This window comes from Eucyclogobius newberryi, unplaced genomic scaffold (genome assembly GCF_026437365.1).
Source record: "Eucyclogobius newberryi isolate DKJ021-1_F unplaced genomic scaffold, fEucNew1.0.hap1 SCAF_16, whole genome shotgun sequence".
Lineage (NCBI taxonomy): Eukaryota > Metazoa > Chordata > Actinopteri > Gobiiformes > Gobiidae > Eucyclogobius > Eucyclogobius newberryi.
The window spans coordinates 5,546,544-5,568,694 of record NW_027315790.1 but is presented as its reverse complement, the minus strand read 5'-3'; the positions used below and the strand labels follow the sequence as shown (position 1 = coordinate 5,568,694).

General features: G+C 44.3%; 2 protein-coding genes and 1 long non-coding RNA gene across 3 annotated transcripts in view; 1 reads left to right on the top strand and 2 right to left on the bottom strand.

Annotated features, from left to right (window-relative positions):
• The window catches only part of LOC140361608 (uncharacterized), a 188,167-nt gene that overhangs the window by 134,085 nt on the left and 31,931 nt on the right, over positions 1-22,151 (bottom strand). The gene's annotated exons all lie outside the window — the stretch shown is intronic.
• Positions 6,405-9,571, top strand: c1galt1a (core 1 synthase, glycoprotein-N-acetylgalactosamine 3-beta-galactosyltransferase 1a). Its single transcript, XM_072447336.1, has 2 exons — positions 6,405-7,062; positions 9,377-9,571. The coding sequence occupies exons 1-2, from the start codon at positions 6,457-6,459 to the stop codon at positions 9,539-9,541; spliced, it is 771 nt and encodes a 256-aa protein (XP_072303437.1). The 5' UTR covers positions 6,405-6,456; the 3' UTR covers positions 9,542-9,571.
• col28a1a (collagen, type XXVIII, alpha 1a) overlaps positions 15,667-22,151 on the bottom strand; it is a 30,010-nt gene continuing 23,525 nt past the window's right edge. The window contains exons 23-35 of the mRNA XM_072448396.1: positions 21,289-21,357; positions 20,883-20,951; positions 20,736-20,804; positions 20,592-20,660; positions 20,449-20,517; positions 20,305-20,373; positions 20,161-20,241; positions 20,054-20,089; positions 19,282-19,318; positions 18,652-19,206; positions 17,298-17,431; positions 16,258-16,435; positions 15,667-15,855 (exon numbers count right to left, since the gene is read on the bottom strand). Of these exons, the coding sequence (XP_072304497.1) occupies positions 15,683-15,855; positions 16,258-16,435; positions 17,298-17,431; positions 18,652-19,206; positions 19,282-19,318; positions 20,054-20,089; positions 20,161-20,241; positions 20,305-20,373; positions 20,449-20,517; positions 20,592-20,660; positions 20,736-20,804; positions 20,883-20,951; positions 21,289-21,357 (1,608 nt within the window). The 3' untranslated portion in view covers positions 15,667-15,682. The remainder of the gene's footprint in view (positions 15,856-16,257; positions 16,436-17,297; positions 17,432-18,651; positions 19,207-19,281; positions 19,319-20,053; positions 20,090-20,160; positions 20,242-20,304; positions 20,374-20,448; positions 20,518-20,591; positions 20,661-20,735; positions 20,805-20,882; positions 20,952-21,288; positions 21,358-22,151) is intronic.

Sequence of the window (22,151 nt, the reverse complement as noted above, 5' to 3'; positions counted from 1 at the left end):
AAGTCACGTGTGCTGAAAGGAAACGTTCAGTTTTCAGAGTCGTGTTATTCTTTTCTCAGGGATAAAATAGACAAGAGAAAAGAAAAAGTCACATGTGTATATAGTAATGTCACTGTCTGTGTCTTATTCTCAAGGCCACACTCTCTTTTTTTTTTTTTTTATTATTTTTTAATTGAAGAAAATACTTAGTGTGTATTATTTGAGATAACTGTTTTTAGAATAATGGATCCAGGTGAAAATAAAATACAAGGTTCAGAATAAGCGGTATCGCATCGCAAAATGCGACGCAATTTCTCTCAAATGCGAGTGCTTTTGTATCGCAGCTTTTGCGATACAAAAATGCATGTTAAATTGTAAAACCAAAGCGCCTAAAAATACCGATCACTCGTCAATCGATCATCAATAACGGTATGACACATGTAGGACGCTGTGTTGACATGACGAGTCCCGCTGCTGTCTCTGATCAGTCTGAAAGTGGGAGGAGCCACGTGCGGTAAAGTTTGTGTCACAGATTCGGACTTCCGAGGGCAATAGCTCCTAAAAAGTATTTGCAAATCATACACATCCCCAAATACTCATATCTACACTGCCAAGTGACACAACCTCGTTTTTTAACAATCAGATGCGTATTTTGGGCCCAGCGAATTACAGTGATCCGAATGTGCAGCAGGAGCCGAGACGAGTGCTTAGGGATCGTCATCAAATGTGCTGCCGGATCCAAGACGAGTGCTTAGGGATCGTCATCTAATGTGCAGCCGGATCCAAGACGAGTGCTTAGGGACCGTTATCAAATGTGCAGCCGGAGACGAGTGCTTAGGGACCGTCATCAAATGTGCAGCCGGAGCCGAGACAAGCACTTGGGGACCGTCATCAAATGTGCAGCCGGAGCCGAGATGAGTACTTAGGGACCGTCATCAAATAGCAAAACGAAAAATGGAATGGAATGTCAAATAGAGCGGTACAATTTGAATAACACATAAAATACACCATGATGGACACCACAGCAACATTTATTTTTCCATCAGAAGCTTAATACTCCTGCAAATAGTCATCTGATTGATGATATGGAAGAAAGTTGTAAATAAGGCCATCTGTCTGTGTTGATTAATTTGTTCAACAACTAATTTTATTTGCAAATTTTAAAAAAAATGTTTAAGTGTTTAAAAGGTAATTTAAGTTTTTTTTTAAAAAATAGAATGTTTACAAATACATTTTAAATAAATAATTGTGTTATATCAGTGGAAAATATTGGTTAGTCACTTTCGTGTTTTGTTTATGCAATTATCAAATTGCTATACACATTTGAAAAAATGAACGGATTGTTTAGCAGCACCGCTATACAGTGAAAATCCTTGTGGTCCACGGCCCTAGGGGCCCTACGGCACATCCCATTCAACCCAAACTGTGAGACCACATTGAGTCTCAAGAGGATGATAGAGTGAGAAACTAATGTTTCTTCTCAAAACCTGTAATTGTCAATTGCCTGTGTTTAGACCTCAGACATGTCAGAATGACAGAAGCAGAACACGCCCTTTTGTCTCAGTGAGAATCTCACGTCTTCTGTGATTGGCCGAAACCTCATGCGGGTTTGTTTTGTTTCCTTCTTCCGGTCAGTGCTTTAATATCTTTGTTTAATTTACATGTTTTGAGTAGCTTTTTCCAGGTCATAAGCACAGATTTTACCCATGGATTCTCAATTTCCTCCAAGTGATTGAACCGTTTGGCTGTGGCCCTGTGTTACTGGCCTGCACAGGGACCCCTGGCACAACATCACGCTCAATACTTTTCCATTGTGCCTCATTCTCCGGGTCACACCAGTACAGCAGTGCCTGATTTGAGATGAAATATAGTAGTTTTTCAGACAGGGTGAGCCCCAACCCCCTTTTTCTTTTGAGAGTGTTTACAGAGCTGCGGCGCGCGGCCGAAACTGCATGGGTTTTTTGCGCCGCGGCTCCTGAAACTGCTGGGCTATTTGACCGCGCCGGGTTAGGGTCAGGGTTAAGGTTAGGGTTAGGGTCAGGGTCAGGGTCAAGGTTAGTGTAACACTGGTTAGGTGTTCCGGAGGTGAGAGTCTGCTTTAATTACAAAGCAAGCTGGTCAGTGTGGGTCAAAGCCTTAAAGACAGCTTTTATTTAAAACAATATAAAAAAGGTTTGATTAAGAATTGGTGAGGGTCCACTCTAGCTGGGGAGGGAGAGGCATACTACAAGTGACAAAAACAAACAAGATTAAAGCAAACAAATCCATTACCATAACATAAAACACTCAGTGCCACCATCACCAAAAACTATAAATAAAATCACCCACTAAAGTGAGCCCCAATCCTGCCCGGCAACCTCAGGACCGACACCAACTACTGTTAAAACTTGTTTAAACTAAGCAATATAAAACTGTATCAAAACAAACTATATAAAACGGCAACCCACACTTAGCCTGTAAACACAATGCGGTTGCAATGTATTAAACAGTTTCATTAGATAAATAATAAAATAAAATATAAAAGCGTACCTTTAAAAACACAGGTCTTTAAGACCCTTTAAAAAGTATTAAATATACAAATCAGTCTTTTAACAAACAAAGGTTAAAACATCAAGATCAATCATCACCAGCCTCCACCATCTGCTCCGGCCTGCCCAGGAAGAGGAAGTGACATGCCTGACCCCTGACCTTTATAATCTCATGTGACTTTGTCACATGACTGAGCTTGCCTTGCCACAATTACCCCTGAGATTTAAATCGACGTCCCGTCGATGGCTCGCTCACAGCCACAGTCTATAGAATGTTACACCTGTATTTTTTTCACATAATTGCTGTTGAACAGACGAGCTCTGCAAGCGGTGAGGGTTGCGGTGTTGGCCAGCTGTAGTCCGTTGGGTTCGCCTTACCCCAGCAGCTAGAGGGATAGTAGCCCCTGCCACAGGTGCGGGAGACACAGGAGCTGATCCAACATGCACTGGGCTGCCCTGGTCTGGCACGTGTTCCACTAGAACAAAAGACATTTCAGGGACATCATCCAGTTCAGTTGACATCAATTCAGGCAACCCTACATCTTGCGTTAATACCGTGTCAGTCTGGTTTTGAACAGTGTGTATTTCCGTTCTATGAATTTGTTTAGGTTTCCCTTTTCCGTCAGCTGTAGTCACCGTGTACACAGGTCTGGTGGACATTGAAGCACTTTGTACAGTACAGGGGACCAATAGTCTTGTATTTTGTGACGGCTTTTATGGCTGTGGTCCCGACAATAGACAAGCTGTCCAGGCTGGAGATGGTCCAGTTTTACCTTGGAATCATGAAGTTGTGCTCGTCTTGCAGCAGCAAGTTGCAGTTTGTTTCTCATCTCCTGGTAGATGTTATGTATGGCATCCCAATGACTGGAGGTCCACTCCTCTGTGCAATCGTCCATAGTGCCCAGCAAACAGTCAATCGTTAGCCTTGGTTCCTTTCCAAACATGAGGAAGTATGGAGAATACCCGGTTGAATGATGTTTTGTTGTATTATAGGCAAACACTACTTGGGACAGGTGTTTAGGCCATTGTCTTTTAACAGTCTCAGGCAATGTTCGAAGCAAATCATGCAACGTTCTATTAAACCTCTCACACTGGCCATTGCCTTGGGGTCTGTAGGAGGTTGTTCTGGTTTTAGTTATATTATACATATTACACAAGTGTTGTATTACTTTTGCTTCAAAACAACGACCCTGATCAGAATGCAACTGGCGTGGAACACCAAAGATATAAAAACAGTCGCTAACTAGGGCTTGAGATACGGTGCTAGCAGTCTGGTCTCTCATTGGGATAGCTTGCGTGTATTTCAAAAAGACATCAGTCTTATATATATATATATATATATATATATATATATATATATATATATATATATATATATATATATATATATATATATATATAAGAGTTTGGGTCTGTGTCGCTTTCAAATGAACGGATGTGGTTTGAATAGGCCCCGCCCACGTGGACGCAGGTGTCTCATGGATGTCTCAGAAGAGGTGTCTCCGTGTCGCACGCGGCTCCGGATTAAGCGCGTCGTGCCCGTTCGGACGCTCCAGTGCCAACTTTTTGTTCCTTGTTTTTACAGAATTTTGTATTTTTAAATCCGGCCGAGCGCAGAGTTTGTGGCGCGCTCACTTCAGGAGGAGGATGAGGACAAGCGGGACCACAGTGGCGTTTGTCTTCGGGGTCGTAATTGGGTTCCTGACCCTCCGTCTCCTGGTCTGGAACAGTTCCAGGCACGATTTCTATTTGAAAGAGGAGAAACAGGAACACTCTTTGCACCGTGTGGATGGAGGTATTTATTCTTTGTTTTCGTGTTTTGCTGCCTGCAAGACAATATCATCTAAAGACAATAGTAGCATATGTATACAAATGATAAAAGGAGATTATGTTTGAGTGCGAATTGATGCCTGTCTCAGCACGTTTGACACAAAAAAAATCAAAAAGGGAGACTGAGGATGTGAATTTCTATAGCAATGGTCATAATTCTGAAACCCAAAGACCCGTAATGTCTGTGCCACTGTCTGGTACTTTACATTTGGCAATGGTGGATGTTTTGATTATAATTTTTTTGTATGTGCTCTGGACACTCTAAAATGGTAGGCTACATTACTCAATTAAATCAAATTGTCAAACGTGTCAATCAAGATTTTTTTTCAAGGCACACCTTATATTCAGAAGTCTATTTATGTAGCACAATTTGTACACTTCAATCCCACGGGTGTCAGTGTTCAGGCGGGTGTCAGTGTTCAGGCGGGTGTCAGTGTTCAGGCGGGTGTCGGTGTTCAGGCGGGTGTCTGTGTTCAGGCGGGAGTCGGTGTTCAGGCGGGAGTCGGTGTTCAGGCGGGTGTCGGTGTTCAGGCGGGTGTCGGTGTTCAGGCGGGTGTCGGTGTTCAGGCGGGTGTCTGTGTTCAGGCGGGTGTCTGTGTTCAGGCGGGTGTCGGTGTTCAGGCGGGTGTCGGTGTTCAGGCGGGAGTCGGTGTTCAGGCGGGAGTCGGTGTTCAGGCGGTGTCTGTGTTCAGGCGGGTGTCTGTGTTCAGGCGGGTGTCTGTGTTCAGGGGGGTGTCTGTGTTCAGGGGGGTGTCTGTGTTCAGGGGGGTGTCTTGTGTTCAGGGGGGTGTCTTGTGTTCAGGCGGGTGTCCAGGCGGGTGTCTGTGTTCAGGCGGGAGTCAGTGTTCAGGGGGGTGTCTGTGTTCAGGCGGGTGTCCAGGCGGGTGTCGGTGTTCAGGCGGGTGTCGGTGTTCAGGCGGGTGTCGGTGTTCAGGCGGGTGTCGGTGTTCAGGCGGGTGTCGGTGTTCAGGCAGGTGTCGGTGTTCAGGCGGGTGTCGGTGTTCAGGCAGGTGTCGGTGTTCAGGCGGGTGTCAGAGCAGTCTCAGTGATGCGGTCTAAAACCTGACAGGAAAACAATCAAACTAGTTAATCAAATTAGTTAACCTTTTTTCTAAAATATAATTTGTTGTTTATTAAGAGGAAATCCGTGAGTTATTGGTAAACAGGACTTGCCCCAAAATAGTAGATGATTGTTTCATATAATGTAGTTCTGCCTATATCTTATTCCTTAAGTAGAACCACGGCCAAGAGTCATTGTTGGTGCATAATCACACATCGTACTTGTAAGAAAGAGAAAGAGGAAACTCTCCTTGTCCAATTAAAAACGCGTTTAAGTTTTCATTTGATACTATTGTTAACCAGGAGGGTAACGTTCTGCTACACTTACTCGGTTACATTCATTTGAGTAACTTTTTAAAGAATTTGAACTTCTCTGGGATGTTTTCAGACCCAATATTTTCCTCCCAATTTTAGCAATATATTGTACAGTGTAAAAGTCTCTTACTTGAGTAAAAGTGGTTATTGCTCTTCTCACTGTGAGTAAAGTTACAAGTAACAAAAGCTTTATGTTTGACAAAAGGAAATTATTTGAGCAGTTGTTTTTCTTGCTCTGTTCCTTCAGTTATGATTTACTGGTACAGTAAGTCCTGTTGCCAAACTACTAAATATATATTCACACGTACAATGTGACTCATGGTAGATTCAAATAAATGTTTAATTGGCATTAGGTTGCTTCTGCCCAAATCAGCTACGCTTTAGTGCAGGTGCCAACGCAAGTGCAGGTGCCAACGCAAGTGCAGGTGCCAACGCAAGTGCAGGTGCCAACGCAAGTGCAGGTGCCAACGCAAGTGCAGGTGCCAACGCAAGTGCAGGTGCCAACGCAAGTGCAGGTGCCAACGCAAGTGCAGGTGCCAACGCAAGTGCACACACATTTCTGCTAAGACTTCTAAACTGTAAAGCACAAGTGACGGCCATTTTTATGTCAACTTTGTATGAATATTCTTTGTGAATGGTTTTGTTTACATTATTTAAAGGAGATCTATTTTACAAACTTGAACCCTCAGGCGATGACACGGCAGCCAACTCCACAAACACCAAATCCCGTATCCTGTGTTGGATCATGACGGGACCCAAATACCTGGACTCCCGGACCAGACACGTCAGGGAGACATGGGCCAAGCACTGTGACTTCACTCTCTACATGAGCTCCTTTGCGTCCGCTTTCCCCACTATCGCCCTCAACGTGAGCGAGGGCCGGGAGAACCTGTACTGGAAAACCATCCGGGCCTTCCAGTACATCCACGAGAAGCACCTGGACGAGGCCGACTGGTTCCTCAAAGCGGACGACGACACGTTTGTGGTGGTGGAGAACCTCCGCTTCACCCTGTCCACCTTCAACCCGGAGGAACCCTGGTATCTGGGCCGGAGATTTGCTCCTTTTGTCAAGCAGGGCTACATGAGTGGAGGGGCGGGCTACGTCCTCAGCAAGGAAGCCATCCGAAGGTTGATCAAGGGCTTTGAGACTGGGGCCTGCACGCACTTCTCCTCCATAGAAGACATGGCTTTGGGCACGTGTATGGAGACCATGAAGGTGCCGGCAGCAGACACGAGGGATGTGCTCGGCAGACAGACGTTTCACCCGTTCCCTCTGGATAAATACGTGATCAGGATGCCCCCAAGACAACGGCCTTGGCATATGGTTTACGATCTCTACCCAGTCTTTGAGGTAAGAACATTTGCAACCATGACATCTCACAGATCGCTTTGATGAAAATAACAATATATCCATCCAGCATTTATTGTAAATACCTTGAAAAACCTGCATTCTTAAGGTTCATTTATGGTCCACATTCCAAACGCATGGAGGACATGAGGTTTTCTCCTTTCTTTACAGTGACTTTGATCCCAGACCACCCGGATAAAACGTATTTGAAAACACTCGTGTAGCATTCCATTAACTTTGGCAATAGAGCTCCTGCTGCAGCTCTTTTGAAAATACATTGTCAGAAAAGCTTTTTTATTCTTATTCACATTTTTTTTTCTCCGTTCTATTTTAAAAAGTCCGGAGATTTGTCTTCGGGTCAATGTCAGGCAAATGTTGGAAGGCTAGTTTTTAAGTTTGCTAGAGACAGCAGGGGGCAACGACGGGCACATCAAGGGCCCCGAAAATACATATATTTAAAGTAATAATAGAGAATTTTTTGCTGATTTGAGAACTCATGCGACTGTTTGTCCCTTTTTTTTAAAAATGCGCATGCGCACACTCACCTCTCACCCTCCTGTTGTTTCCGAGAGGCCGCCTACCATCAAACCTCATGCAGAAGCAGCAACAGCCCCGCTGTTACACGTGCGTTTGTTTATGGGTGAGTTTCTCCGCAGATTTCCGCCTCTTCTGAGCTCGAACTCGGTCTTTCTCTGTCGTCATTTTATACTGTTCACTGAAGGAACTCGCTAAACACACAGCGGCATATCGACCACGCATGCGCAGCCAGGGAAACGTGCTGCTATCCTGGGAACGAGGCTGCAGGTGTGCAGTAGCACGCAGGGAATGATTGACATGTGGGAGAACTACTTGGCTACTACTTGGTTCTCCTTAGTTCTCCTTAGTTCTTCTTTAAAATGTTGTATATTGGTCTGGTACACGAGTTTAAAAGCGGACGTGAGAAAAAAATATGTTAAATACACTATACTATTATCAGCAATTAAACATCAATGGATTATTAAGCAGAATAAACCCCATTGAGTTATAGGCCCTTTTTCTTCATCTGAAATGATCAAATTCTGGATTGTTGTGAACACAACTTATCGCTCCAGCGATGGAGATGAATGATGGATTATTTGGGCTACTCTTTTTTTTTCTTCTTTGATTTGATCGTTTACTCTCTGGATACTCTTTTTTTATGTTTGTTCTGAAGAGTCTTGCGGGCACCACTATGGTGCCCCATCGAAAACCGCTATTGTACAGAACAGACGGTATATACTTTTTATTCATCACAAGGAATGACATGTGATGGGAGGTACTGGATGGTTTATTCAGGACACAAAGTACTTTGGAACACAGCTACAGTTACACTCAAACTCCTGATATTTGAGTTTGTTGTTTGAGTTGGACTGCTTTGTGGGAAGTTGAAAAAGGTCAAATGACTTTAGTTAGTATGCATGTTTTGTGGATAAATATGGTAAATTAGACAATCTGACGATCAATCTTTACGTAATTTCAATAGTCAATGAATAAAACCATAATTACATAATTAGAAATTAATTTGTAAAGGTTCAAAACCTTAAATACAAAGAAGATTATACAATTTGTGTTTTTGTTCTAAATATTTAGCCAACTAATACTTTTAGTATACAGTTACAATGTAACTTATGCTCAGGTAAGTGTGTATGTTTTTAGTAAATGAAAATGTTGTGTTTTTGTTGTAAAGGTTTAAGGTTATTAACTTTAAGGTTAGTTAACAGTATGTAACCTTCTGGAGGGGAAAGTTAAAACATGCCATACTATAGAATATTATAGCCAAAGGAACATTTCCATGGAAATGAGCTGGAGGCTCCTTCTCCAGACAAAGTACAATTCAGGTTGTGGAGCTCACGCACAGTAAAGACACTTGTTTTCAGTGCAATAAAAAACAAGAAAGGTGGAACAGTAGTCACAGTTTTAGTCAATATATGATATGAATGATATGATATTGTTCAAAACAACATATAAAAAGGGAAACAAAAGCACATGAACACAAAGATGAGTCTACTGTGTGTGACTCGGTGAATCAGTGTGTGATGTGTCATCGAATAACGTGGCACAGGAGTGTCACATGGCTGTTTGGAACGCAGTGCTGGATCTTTATCAGTAAAAAAACAAAAATGCATTGGATTAATGTTTTTTTGCACACCTCAAAACACCTTGCATTGCATTATTCATTCACTGTCTAACATGTCTTTGTTATTTCCCAAAGTGCAAGTAAATGTAAATATATACAGCTTTTGACATGTTGTATTGGAGTATGTGTTTGTTTGACTCCTGCGTCTGTCTTGTGTGACAGGGGCCCCACTGCTGCTCGGACTACGCCGTGTCCTTCCACTACATCCATGCCATAGAGATGTATGCGCTGCAGTACATGACCTACCACCTGCGCCCGTACGGGTACAAGTACAGGTTTAACCCAGTGCCGCAGCCACGCAACCACACGGGCACAGATACGGGTTAAACTAGGACCAAAGATACGGGTTAAACTAGGACCAAAGATACGGGTTAAACTAGGACCAAAGATACGGGTTAAACTAGGACCAAAGATACGGGTTAAACTAGGACCAAAGATACGGGTTAAACTAGGACCAAAGATACGGGTTAAACTAGGACCAAAGATACGGGTTAAAATAGGACCAAAGATACGGGTTAAACTAGGACCAAAGATACGGGTTAAACTAGGACCAAAGATGCGGGTTAAAATAGGACCAAAGATACAGGTTAAACTAGGACCAAAGATACGGGTTAAAATAGGACCAAAGATACGGGTTAAACTAGGACCAAAGATACGGGTTAAAATAGGACCAAAGATACGGGTTAAACTAGGACCAAAGATACGGGTTAAACTAGGACCAAAGATACGGGTTAAACTAGGACCAAAGATACGGGTTAAACTAGGACCAAAGATGCGGGTTAAAATAGGACCAAAGATACAGGTTAAACTAGGACCAAAGATACGGGTTAAACTAGGACCAAAGATACAGGTTAAACTAGGACCAAAGATACGGGTTAAAATAGGACCAAAGATACGGGTTAAAATAGGACCAAAGATACGGGTTAAACTAGGACCAAAGATACAGGTTAAACTAGGACCAAAGATACGGGTTAAAATAGGACCAAAGATACGGGTTAAAATAGGACCAAAGATACGGGTTAAACTAGGACCAAAGATACGGGTTAAACTAGGACCAAAGATACGGGTTAAAATAGGACCAAAGATACGGGTTAAAATAGGACCAAAGATACGGGTTAAACTACGACCAAAGATACGGGTTAAACTACGACCAAAGATACGGGTTAAAATAGGACCAAAGATACGGGTTAAAATAGGACCAAAGATACGGGTTAAACTACGACCAAAGATACGGGTTAAACTAGGACCAAAGATACAGGTTAAACTACGACCAAAGATATTAGTAAAACTACGACCAAAGATACGAGTAAAACTACGACCAAAGATACGAGTAAAACTACGACCAAAGATACGAGTAAAACTACGACCAAAGATACGAGTAAAACTACGACCAAAGATACGAGTAAAACTACGACCAAAGATACGAGTAAAACTACGACCAAAGATACGAGTAAAACTACGACCAAAGATGCGGGTAGAGGAAAAATCAGTTTTGACCGACTCAAAAATCAAGGCTCCGGACACACTGATCGACGCTAATTTTTCGCCGTAATATATATCGACGCGCCAGACTAAATACACTCGGCAGCAGACGTGCGTCTAAGTCGTCCTGCACATGCTCAGTGGAGGAGAGTCGTCCTGCACATGCTCAGTGGAGGAGAGTCGTCCTGCACATGCTCAGTGGAGGAGAGTCGTCCTGCACATGCTCAGTGGAGGAGAGTCGTCCTGCACATGCTCAGTGGAGGAGAGTCGTCCTGCACATGCTCAGTGGAGGAGAGTCGTCCTGCACATGCTCAGTGGAGGAGAGTCGTCCTGCACATGCTCAGTGGAGGAGAGTCGTCCTGCACATGCTCAGTGGAGGAGAGTCGTCCTGCACATGCTCAGTGGAGGAGAGTCGTCCTGCACATGCTCAGTGGAGGAGAGTCGTCCTGCACATGCTCAGTGGAGGAGAGTCGTCCTGCACATGCTCAGTGGAGGAGAGTCGTCCTGCACATGCTCAGTGGAGGAGAGTCGTCCTGCACATGCTCAGTGGAGGAGTTGTGCTGTGTTGCTTTTGTCGTGGTGTAAATGGAGTTTAATGTTGGACCATGGCTTTGGTTTATTAACTTTACAAAGTCAGCGGCTATAGGCGCCAGCCGAGACAACCCGCCGGGGGCCCGCGTGAGTGAGCAGGTCCCGCCGGGGGCCCGCGTGAGTGAGCAGGTCCCGCCGGGCTCGCCGGGGGCCAGCGTGAGCAGGTCCCGCCGGGCCGTAGCTGGGGAGATGCGCGAGAAGGGCCCGGCGCGCGTCTTTATCAGGTGAAAACGTGAATAATCTGGTGCCTTAGCAACTGGCTTAGTGCAGAGGAGTAAAAAAACACCCAGTTTTAGGAATCTACAAAGTTTTCTGGTTCTTTTCAATGCCCTGGCAGTGGCACTAAGCTTTAGTTTTGTGTTTGATAACATTGTTTAAGTTAAAATGTACACAATGTATTTATTTGTATTTCACTGGTTTAACTGGTAAGTGTTTGTTTGCACAACTAATGTTATGGCGCTTTAGTGTCAAGTTCTAAGAATGTACAAACTGTACTGAAGTGTTTTCTGGTTTAGGGACATTTGGTACTAGACTGGTTCTGCTGCTCCTAAAACGTGTTTGGAGTGTGAAGTATCTGAACTGTACATTCTGTTCTATCTTCCCCCCTCGGTTTGTTTAACTCTTCTACAAGTTGTTAGGAGTACTGAGGCCTGTTGTAATTTATTGCTAGGAGTAAGCAACAGGCGAAGCGATAGGCCGAAAAAGGAAATATAGGTCTGAGCAACTTTCCCCCACGTATGTTGTAATCCTGTAACTTTCCCCTGGTGCTACCCAAATAAGGATACCTTTACATCTTGTTCTCTCATTGGCTAATCCGTTGGTACATGGATAGGGTCATACCTGTCAGATATTGTTTATCGGTCTTTGTGCGGTTTCAGTATATAAGGGGAGGTGCGCCCAGAGACGGGGTCTTCCTGATCATCGGAGACCCGGGCGCTGTTTCCTGTTGTCCTGTATTTGACACTGCTTTCTCTGTAAATAAACGAACTTGGAAAGTTGCAGAGCTTTGTCAGCGTGAATCCTTTGTCTACACCCTACGCCCCAAACGAGCATTGATCCAGCCACCACAAGTGTCTAATGTTTAATGAGATTACAATGTTTCTGACGTTACCTCTGAAGTGGCCTGTTCATCTTTAATGATTGTGGCTCAGGATTTTGTGGCAAGTGAATACTTAATATTTTATTTAACTGCTACTGAATAAAAATGCTGATGCACTTTACACTTCTTTTGAATTCATTTTGAATTTTGCACGTAAAAATGCGATTAATCGTGATTAATCAGGGAAATAATGCGATTAATCGCGATTAAAAATGGTAATCGTTGCCCAGCCCCAGATATAATGCTTAAAAGAGCTACAATGAGAGGCCAATAAGCATACTTTTATATTATTTAATCAATTTGTGGCCATTTTATAATGAATACGCTGTATTATAGAGTGGGGAAGATAATTAAGATAAGATATTCCTTTATTGTCCCACAAATTTCATTGGTGCAACGCAGGTAGATACAGAAGAATAGATCACTTATAGGAAGTCTGAAAAACACTTTCAGTAGAAGATCTCCTATAAACAAAAACTTCCATAGACAAATAAATAAATACATAAATTGCATGTGTCACGACAGCACATAGATTGCACATGAATTTCACAGTAATTGCACATATGACGGAATTGCACATGGTTGGGTCAGTATTGCGAGTGTTCAGGACTAACAGTGTTTGTTATGAAGTCTGACAGCAGCAGGAAGGAAAGACCTGTGAAACCTTTCCTTCACACATCGAGGGTGGATCAGTCTCTCACTGAAGCTGCTCTCCAGAGCGGACATAGTGTCCTGCAGGGGACAGAGTGTCCTGCAGGGGGCGACACTCATGGTCCAGCATAGATGTGAATCTAGCCAGGACCCTCCTGTCCCCCACCTCCTGCACCGAGTCCAGAGCACAGCCCAGGACGGAGCTGGACTTCTTGATGACTTTGTCCAGCCTCCTCCTCTCCCTCTCTGTGATGCTGCTGCTCCAGCATGTCACACCTACAGGAGCTGATGCCACCACAGAGTCGTAGAAGGTCTTCAGGAGTGGCCCTGTCACTCCAAAAGACCTGAGTCTCCTCAGGAGGTAGAGCCGACTCTGGCTCTTCCTGTACAGTGCGTCTGTGTTATGAGTCCAGTCCAGTTTGTGGTTCAGATGAACACCAGGTACTTGTATGAGTCCACTCTCTCAATGTCCCGTCCCTGGATGTTCACTGGTGAGGGGGCAGTGGAGTGGCGTCTGCGGAAATCCACCACCATCTCCTTGGTCTTCCCCGCGTTGATGAGGAGGTGGTTCCGCTGACACCAGTCCACAAAGTCCTGCGCCAGTCCTCTGTACTCCGCGTCATCGTCGTCCGTGATGAGTCCGATGATGGCAGAGTCGTCAGAGAACTTCTGCAGGACACAGCTGTCCGTGTCATGTCTGAAGTCTGCAGTGTAAAGGGTGAAGAGAAAGGGCGCGAGGACAGTGCCCTGGGGCGCCCCCACACTGCAGGTCCGAGTGTCAGACACACAGTCCCGTGCTCTCACAAACTGGGGTCGGTCTGTGAGGTGCTCCAGGATCCACTCTGCCAGGTCATACTCCACACCAGCCGTCTCCAGCTTGTCCCTCAGGAGCAGCGGCTGGATGGTGTTGAAGGCGCTGGAGAGATCGAAGAACAGGATCCTGACAGAGCTGCCAGGCTTTTCCAGGTGAGAGAGAGAGCGGTGCAGCAGGGAGATGACGGCGTCCTCTACTCCGATGCCAGGCAAAAAAAAAAAAAAACGATATAAATGTTTCCTTACTTTTTTCTGATAATTGTGAATAATCGTAAAATGGTGATATTTCTCATATAATCGTGACTAAAATAAATATTGTGACATCCCTTATAACAAAACAAACAAAAGTCACCCAAAAGCTAATAAGACGAGGAAATATGAGGAAATGTATGTAGCACTTGGCTTCACTATGACTGAGGTGGAGACGAGGAAAGACCACCGTGTGAGACGAGAAAAGACCACCGTGTGAGACGAGAAAAGACCGCCGTGTGAGACGAGGAAAGACCACCGTGTGAGACGAGGAAAGACATTTTTTGTGGGTTGGGAGTACAAACTGACACTGATTCTTTCCAGAATGGTTGATTTCACAGAAGGGGATAGTTATTTTTAATCAGATGGTGGACAAAATGGAATAAATGCAGAAAAGGTCATCCAGGTCTGTACAGACTCGTGCAGTAACTGTCACGGTTACATCAGATCTGACAACGAAGTACATGAAGTGTAATGTGAATGCCAAGACTCTGTAACATACATGTAGAAAAGTATATTTTATTTATTCAAATGTTTCTTTCTGGGTCATTTACACCGTTAATAAAAAGCCATGTGTTTACAGTCATGTGTGTTTGTTTTCTCAGCACTGATGAGTGACATGAGCAGACAAGACTAATGCTAAGTAACACAGTATTTGTATATATGTATATAGTATACAGCAGTGTGTTCACAAGGAGCGTCTGCTTCAAATAGGCAAGGCAAGTTTATTTGTAGAGCACAAGGCAATTCACAGGAAACAAATGCATTAAAATCATCACAAAGACATGACACAAATCACAAAATCTTAAATACATTCATGGCATTTTCCATTGTTTCACACGTAAACCAAGTTGGAATGTAATGCTAGGAGCTAATGAAAAAGTGAAAGGTTTTTGAGTGAAGTGTGATCAGGGATTGTGAAGTTCTGTCCAGTGAATGTTCCGTCAGTCATTGCCACGACAGGTGTAATTTCAATGTGAGGTCGTTTTCTCATTTACTGGAATGGTTCAGGAACGAAGGCGATGCTCGACTATAAACCATGACCATAACAGTCAACAAGACATGAACTGGTTTATGACGTTTCATCTGTAAAAATGTGACTGGAAGACTTTGCCCTCAACTTAACAAGCTTTTTCAAAACCTTTATGGCTTTAGTTCAAATTGATTTGTACATTTTAAACATTTAAAGGAAACATCTTTGAGAATTGTGTAACATTTGTTTACAATTGTTTTACATTATGTTTTCTCTTCTCACCTGAATCCAGTTGATAAAACTCATTTAGAAAGAAGACTATTAAGCCATCAGAGTCAGAACAAACGGGAAACGTTTGTCACAGAACAAACTTCCGGGTTAATGAGAAGCAGAGTGTGTCTCTTATAGTGTATGTTGGGATTACTGTATAAACTGCAGCACTGGTGTTATTTACCATGGCAGTTTAAAGAAGACTCGCCTGACAAACAAACACATTGTGTCCACAGTATTGAAGTCCATCACCTGCAGTGTGAAAGTATCTCTCCTGCCCAGGTCCACGAGCTCTGCACAGGCCCTGGGACACTACAGTACTTACTCTACAAACACTCTGTTACGTGGACACACAGGATTTTCTGCACAAGGCTTCCGACTCAAAATTGTTTGCATTCCCTTGGCAGTCACCGAACCAGAACTGAGCACAGGCGTTGGCTTCAGGGTCGTAGTACCAGCGCACCACGTACTGCCTGCAGGGGCCCGGGTCCAGCGGCTGGCCACAGCCCACACCTGAAAACACACATTCAACACACTTATCCCTGCACGATAGGAGTCTGAATAGATCTGCATGGGTTTGGCTCTGGAACATGTGTTAAATAGTGCAACAGTTCAAACTTTAGATTCTTCATTTATCATGAAAATGAATGTGGATCAAAAGTGTTATAACCAACTATAGTCACAGTCATGTCTTCATAAGTTTACTTTGTGTACTTTGTAATCAGTGCCAAAACTGCAGAACAGTTCTGGAACCCAGTGGTGGGCTGTTCCACTGAACCGGACACATAACACTTTTTATTGCTTGAAATGCTAATGCCACAATGTAGAATGTAACTTATGCACAGCTGAGAGTGACTCAAACATAAGCGTGTGGACTTCCAGCTCCTCTTAGCTCCTGTTGAGGCCGGTGCTTACCTGGCACAGGGGGTGTGGAGGGTGTGGAGGCTGCAGGGCCCGGTTCTCTCACAGGGGCCAGTGTGCTCTCTGCCTCTCTCTGTGCATGGCTGGGAGACTGAGGGCCCACTACAGCGATGCCGTGACCTTTGCTTATCCTGGGAGGGTCAGGCAGGAGCCCCTCAGCAGAGAGTTCAACCTAAGGGAATGAACAGCAAATCATGTCAGGAAAAATGAAGTTAATTATCAAATGAAAGCTAACGCATTTTGTACAAGCAAAACTTGTACTGCGAGAGTATTCACTGTGACATATCAAATCAATCCGTGCATATTTTTAAATCCAAGTAAAAGTAAAAAGCAGCGGTCAAAGAAGTTCCTCAGGAAAGAATAAGAAAATACTTGGGGAAGTATTAGTACTAGTACTCAAGTAAGCGTAACTGTGAGAGCAACTGTCTGGAGGGAATATATGATTTATAATTGAAGTTTATGTAATTGGAAGGACAAAACATGAAATAATACAAAAAATCTGGTATTTTCAGCCGATAGACACAAAAATGAGAACAAATGAATCCCAAAGAAACAAAGTAAAAAGTAAGGTGTCCAAAAACTACTTAAAATGTATTCAAACTGTTAAAGGTGCCACAACATGCTTTTTTCACGTTTCGTAGTCTATCCTAAGTGTTTAATTGATAATAATAAGGGTTGTGCAACACCCTTAACATAATAGTTAAGAAATATTGATGATGATGCGTGCTTGCCCTTATGACGCGGTCTTGCCCCACCCCCCGTCAGTTTGGAGATTGGAGGAAAGGAGATAGTCTGTACTATAGCTAAAAACTGCGGGAATCAATCAAAAAAACACTCTGGACATATATGAAGCACAAATAGCAATGTAAGAAGGTCAAAAGCTCTGAAAAGTCGATTTTGCATGTTATGGAACCTTTAATGAAGTACTCAGACGCCTTAATATGAATTATTTTTTGCCTTTTTTGTAAAATTCTCTTTTTTTCCCCTTTTTTTTTAACTGAATGTTTTCCAATGTGAGCTTTTTTCAAACTTACTGGTGCATTCTTGTCCTCAGGCCTTTGCGTGGGGGACGGAGTTTGTGCCACTCCAGATGAGAAGATGCTGTCGGGGAGTAATACCAGTCTGTTCTCATACTCACAGATCTGGTTCAGTAACTTGCTCTCTAAAGCTGTGGAAACAAAAGAGAAACAGCACAAAGGTCAACAAATCGGTGCAATACTGTTCCTTGCACATGGGTATATACAGTATTCTGAAATTATACAGTATTTAAAGAAGACAACTAAGTACAGGGATGTGGGCGGGAACAGTGGGTAGGTTAAATCTGACCTTTTCTGAGCACTCGAGCCATAAATGCAGGATAATACAGGATTACTTGAAAAAATTGTCTTAAACTGGACTAGCCTGACTAAGGACTGGATCAACATCATAATCGACGTACGGACAATGTTGAAAAAAAATCACAAACGGACTCAATCTGGAAATAGACAAATTCAAAAGAATCTGGACTAAATGTTTCAATTATTTTGAAACTTATGCCTTAAACTTTGGGGATGCCCTTTTTTCATTTAAATTGTTTTTTGATTTAAAAAAAATTACCTATGATTTTTATTTTTCTCTTTTCCTGTCTTTTTTGTCTTGTGTGTTTTGTTTTCCCCATCTTCTCTTTTTTGTTTCTGTTTGAACAAAATAATTATATATATATATAATACTAGATGAATAATTCAATTCAATAGCCTAATGCTGGTCACAAGGATTCACAGAACTGTAGTTACATTCTTAACTTTGTTTTTCCTGCTGTTCAGTTAAATGTAGTGGCTGCTGTAGTGGCTGCTGTAGTGGCTGCTGTAGTGGCTGCTGTAGTGGCTGCTGTATTGGCTGCTGTAGTGGCTGCTGTAGTGGCTCTTGTAATGACTGCTGTAGTGGCTGCTGTAGTGGCTGCTGTAGTGGCTGTCTTAGTGGCTGCTTTAGTGACTGCTGTAGTGGCTGCTGTCTTAGTGGCTGCTTTAGTGGCTGCTGTAGTGGCTGCTGTAGTGGCTGCTGTAGTGATTGCTGTAGTGGCTGCTGTAGTGGCTGCTGTAGTGGCTGCTGTCTTAGTGGCTGCTGTCTTAGTGGCTGCTGTCTTAGTGGCTGCTGTAGTGGCGGCTGTAGTGGCTGTCTTAGTGGCTGTCTTAGTGGCTGCTGGAGCGGCTGCTGTAGCGGCTGCTGTAGCGGCTGCTGTAGCGGCTGCTGTAGCGGCTGTCTTAGTGGCTGCTGTAGTGACTGTCTTAGCGGCTGCTGTAGTGGCTGCTGTAGCGGCTTCTGTAGTGACTGTCTTAGTGGCTGCTGTAGTGGCTGCTGTAGCGGCTGCTGTAGTGGCTGCTGTAGCGGCTGCTGTAGCGGCTGCCTTACTGGGGAGCGTCCTGAAGTCATCGATGAGGTAGATGTGCTGGTCGTCTGGGTCCGAGGCGATGGCGCTCATCTCGGCCTGGAACTCGGCGTGCAGCGGGTCCGTGTGGTTCAGGATTCCGACCACAAACATCTCAATCCCCGCCTCGTGCGCTCGCGTGGCGCTCTCCTCAAACGGCATGGCGTCCCTGGGGTCGGCCTGTCCGTCGGTCAGCAGCACGGCCACCTTCCTGACCCCGGGGCGCGCCCACTGGAACAGCCGGGTGGCACCGTGGATGGCGGTGCCCGTGAACGTGCCCTCGCCCAGGTAGGGCATCCTGCGCACCACGCCCCGCAGGTGCTCGTGGTCCGCCCGCTGCTGCAGGCTCATCATCACCATGTTGATGTGGCTGTAGAGCAGCAGTCCCACGCCGGCGCCCTGGCGGCTGATGGTCACGCGCTCCAACAGGGACGTCACAAAGTCTTTGATCAGCTCGAAGTTCTCCGGGCCCACACTTTCAGAGCTGTCGATGATAAACACCAGCTCCAGGGGGCGCTCTCTGCACCGCACGCCACAGCCTGAAGGAAACAAAAGACAAGTCAAGAGTTTGGCTGATTTTGTGGAACTGAATCTCAAATAGAAATGCTAATTACCACATATGTCTCTGATGATCTGCATGACCTCCGCTCGCTGTGGACAAACGGACATGATGAGGTTCAGCATAAGCGCTGGGCCAATGGCGTCTGCAGCTGACAGATCGCCACTGAGGGAGGAGCCACTGCTGACATGATCTGCATTTATCAGGGAATCGCTATTTGTATTTCTTGTACTTTTTTGGTTAATGACTGAAAATATAGTCTGGGTGGGCCTGGTATAAAACTGGGAAGTGGAAACTAATATTGATTTACTGAACCTGAACTAGTCAGCCCGTCTTTCACAGTTTCACAGTTACATTACCAAAAGGGTCCACAAAAGAGGGCAGAGATTTTTCCCCAATGTATTTTGTGGTCAGGGTTGAGACTGGGGAAGGACATGCAGCAAATTGTCAGAGCAGGATTCAAACCAATGAGGCTGCGTTTCACTGCAAACTTCTATACAAAGGACATTTTGCCATCATAAACCTAATGGGCAATAATTATTTTAAGATGATTATTATTATTATAACAAATAAAAAGACTGTAAATCCATTTCAACTTAAAAAAAGAATATAAACGCACAGGTTACGTCACGCTGACGCAGATTTGATGTTTCGTATGAAAGAAATGTACACCATCTTCTAACACTGGCTCTGATATGAACACAATCCACAGCCTTTGTTTGCTGCGGCACTGATTTGTTTAGGTCCAAATCGCAGGCGTCCTATTGGCTCATGGGAAGATGTTTTCACTCACGACAACACTCACTGCGTAACACTGTTGTACTTACTAACAGTCCAGGCTCTCCTTTCCCCCCCGCTCTGCCCTGTTAAGAGAAACCTTGTGTTAAACACAGATTCAGGTGACCCCATCATATGTAAACAAAGGACAGGTCACCATTGGGCCAGAGGTTCCAGGCTCTCCATGGTCTCCCTTGTCTCCTTTCTTTCCCCGATCTCCAGAAACACCTCTGTCTCCCTGAGTGGCATAAATACACTTTGTAAAAACTCTACTGTGTGCTGTCTGCTCACTCTAGTGTACCTTTTCTCCTGGAAGCCCGTCCCCTGGTTGGCCCCGAGGACCCACAGGCCCCTGGAAACCAGGCTCGCCCTAATAGTGCAGATGGTAAGACAAATAAATGGCTGTGGCAGTGGAATGATTCGCTTTGTACCAATGTCACATTACCTTAGGGCCCTGGATCCCTTCCCCTGTAGCTCCTTGTATCCCTGGAGGGCCAGGCTGTCCAGAGGAGCCCTGGATATAGCACAGTCACATGTTTCATTTATCATGGGTAAATGAAACATGTTGCATATTTGAGCAAGACCAACCTTTGGTCCAAAAAGACCAATCCCAGAGGGACCAATTGGCCCCGGAACTCCTGGTAAGCCTCTGTCCCCCTGAAAGATGGATTACATCCAAATAAATGTGACTTGTTGCTTTTCTCCACATTTGTTAAGCGTTAGAAAGGTCACCTTGGATCCAGGCTGCCCAGTGCCCTCTGGTCCCATGTCTCCTTGTATCCCCGGCAAACCAGGCAGCCCCTAACACAGACAGGCTTTAGCTTTAGCTTTAGCTTTAGCACTGAAGCTTCTGTGCTTCTGTTCTGAAGCTTGTCTTACCGGAGCTCCAGGCAGACCCTCCCCCTTCAGGCCAGCAGGACCCACCGGCCCAGGGCCGCCCTTGTTTCCCTGAAACACAGTTTAGTGAAGCAGTTCAAATGCCATATGCATACATTTTATGGATGATGTATTTTACAGTCCAAAGAAAGCTGGTAAAGTTTAAAAAACAAACAAGGATTGTAAAAGTATCCTATAAAGCCGAAACCCCTTAAGTGTTGAAATGAGGAAAAGGGTCTTCTGCAACTATGGTTGTGTGCACATGAAGAACAGTGACAAACCAGACCTGTTCTGGTTGTGTGACCCCTGCGACCCCTGCAGAAGGACTAAACTCTTCTATAATGATCAATTCATCAATCAAACTCTATTTAAGTGCTTTTCATACAAAAAGGTCACATTGTCCTTCTACCTTTGGTCCCATGATTCCAACTCCAGGCTCTCCGACAGGTCCCGCGGGTCCCACTGTTCCAGGGTCTCCCTGTGGCGACGACATTACAAGAGAATTGTGACAGAAATTATGCCATATAGAACCTTTCTGTGCTCGATCTTTCCCTTGTATAAATTAATCACAGCGTTTTTCACAATTTGCTTTGAATATTAATTTCATGAGCATAAGATGACTTTTAATCAGTGGCATTTAAACACTTCTGTTTTCTCTGACTGAGGATGGGATTAAAAAGCTCCAAACTGATCATTGACAATTTGAATCTTATATTTCTATTGTAAAAGACTGGTCAACAGCACCACAATGCCTGTTCCTAGAGATCTGAAACTTGACACAGCTGTTGTCATGACAACAGCATGTGCAGTGAACAGCATAAGCACAATGAACTATGTCATGCTCAGGACCTTTACAAATTGACAATAATCAGGCGAGACTAAAAAAAAGGATGTATTTTGTATGTTTGTGCTTCTGTAGTGTAAGTTCTGAAGCCCTGACAGTGTGTCATCTGCACATCTGCAGAAACTAGAAGGCCTAAGCTTTCCCATGATGCACCACACTCACATGTGGAACGTAACATCCTCTTGTAATAAGCAATGCCATTTGTGTCCAACCACTGTGCACAGGGCCAAAGAGGCGGATGGAAACAGGTTAATAACTGTCTTCTGGATAATTTGACCTTTGTAACTATTGTGGCCTGAGCGTGCGGGCTGAGCCACGGGGGAAGTCAGAGAGAGAAAGAAGACAAACTGGTTCCATCAGGAAGTTCCGAGGTCGATGAGATCGGCTTTCAGGGAAAGCTACAAAACACATTCCAGAGATATGCTCGC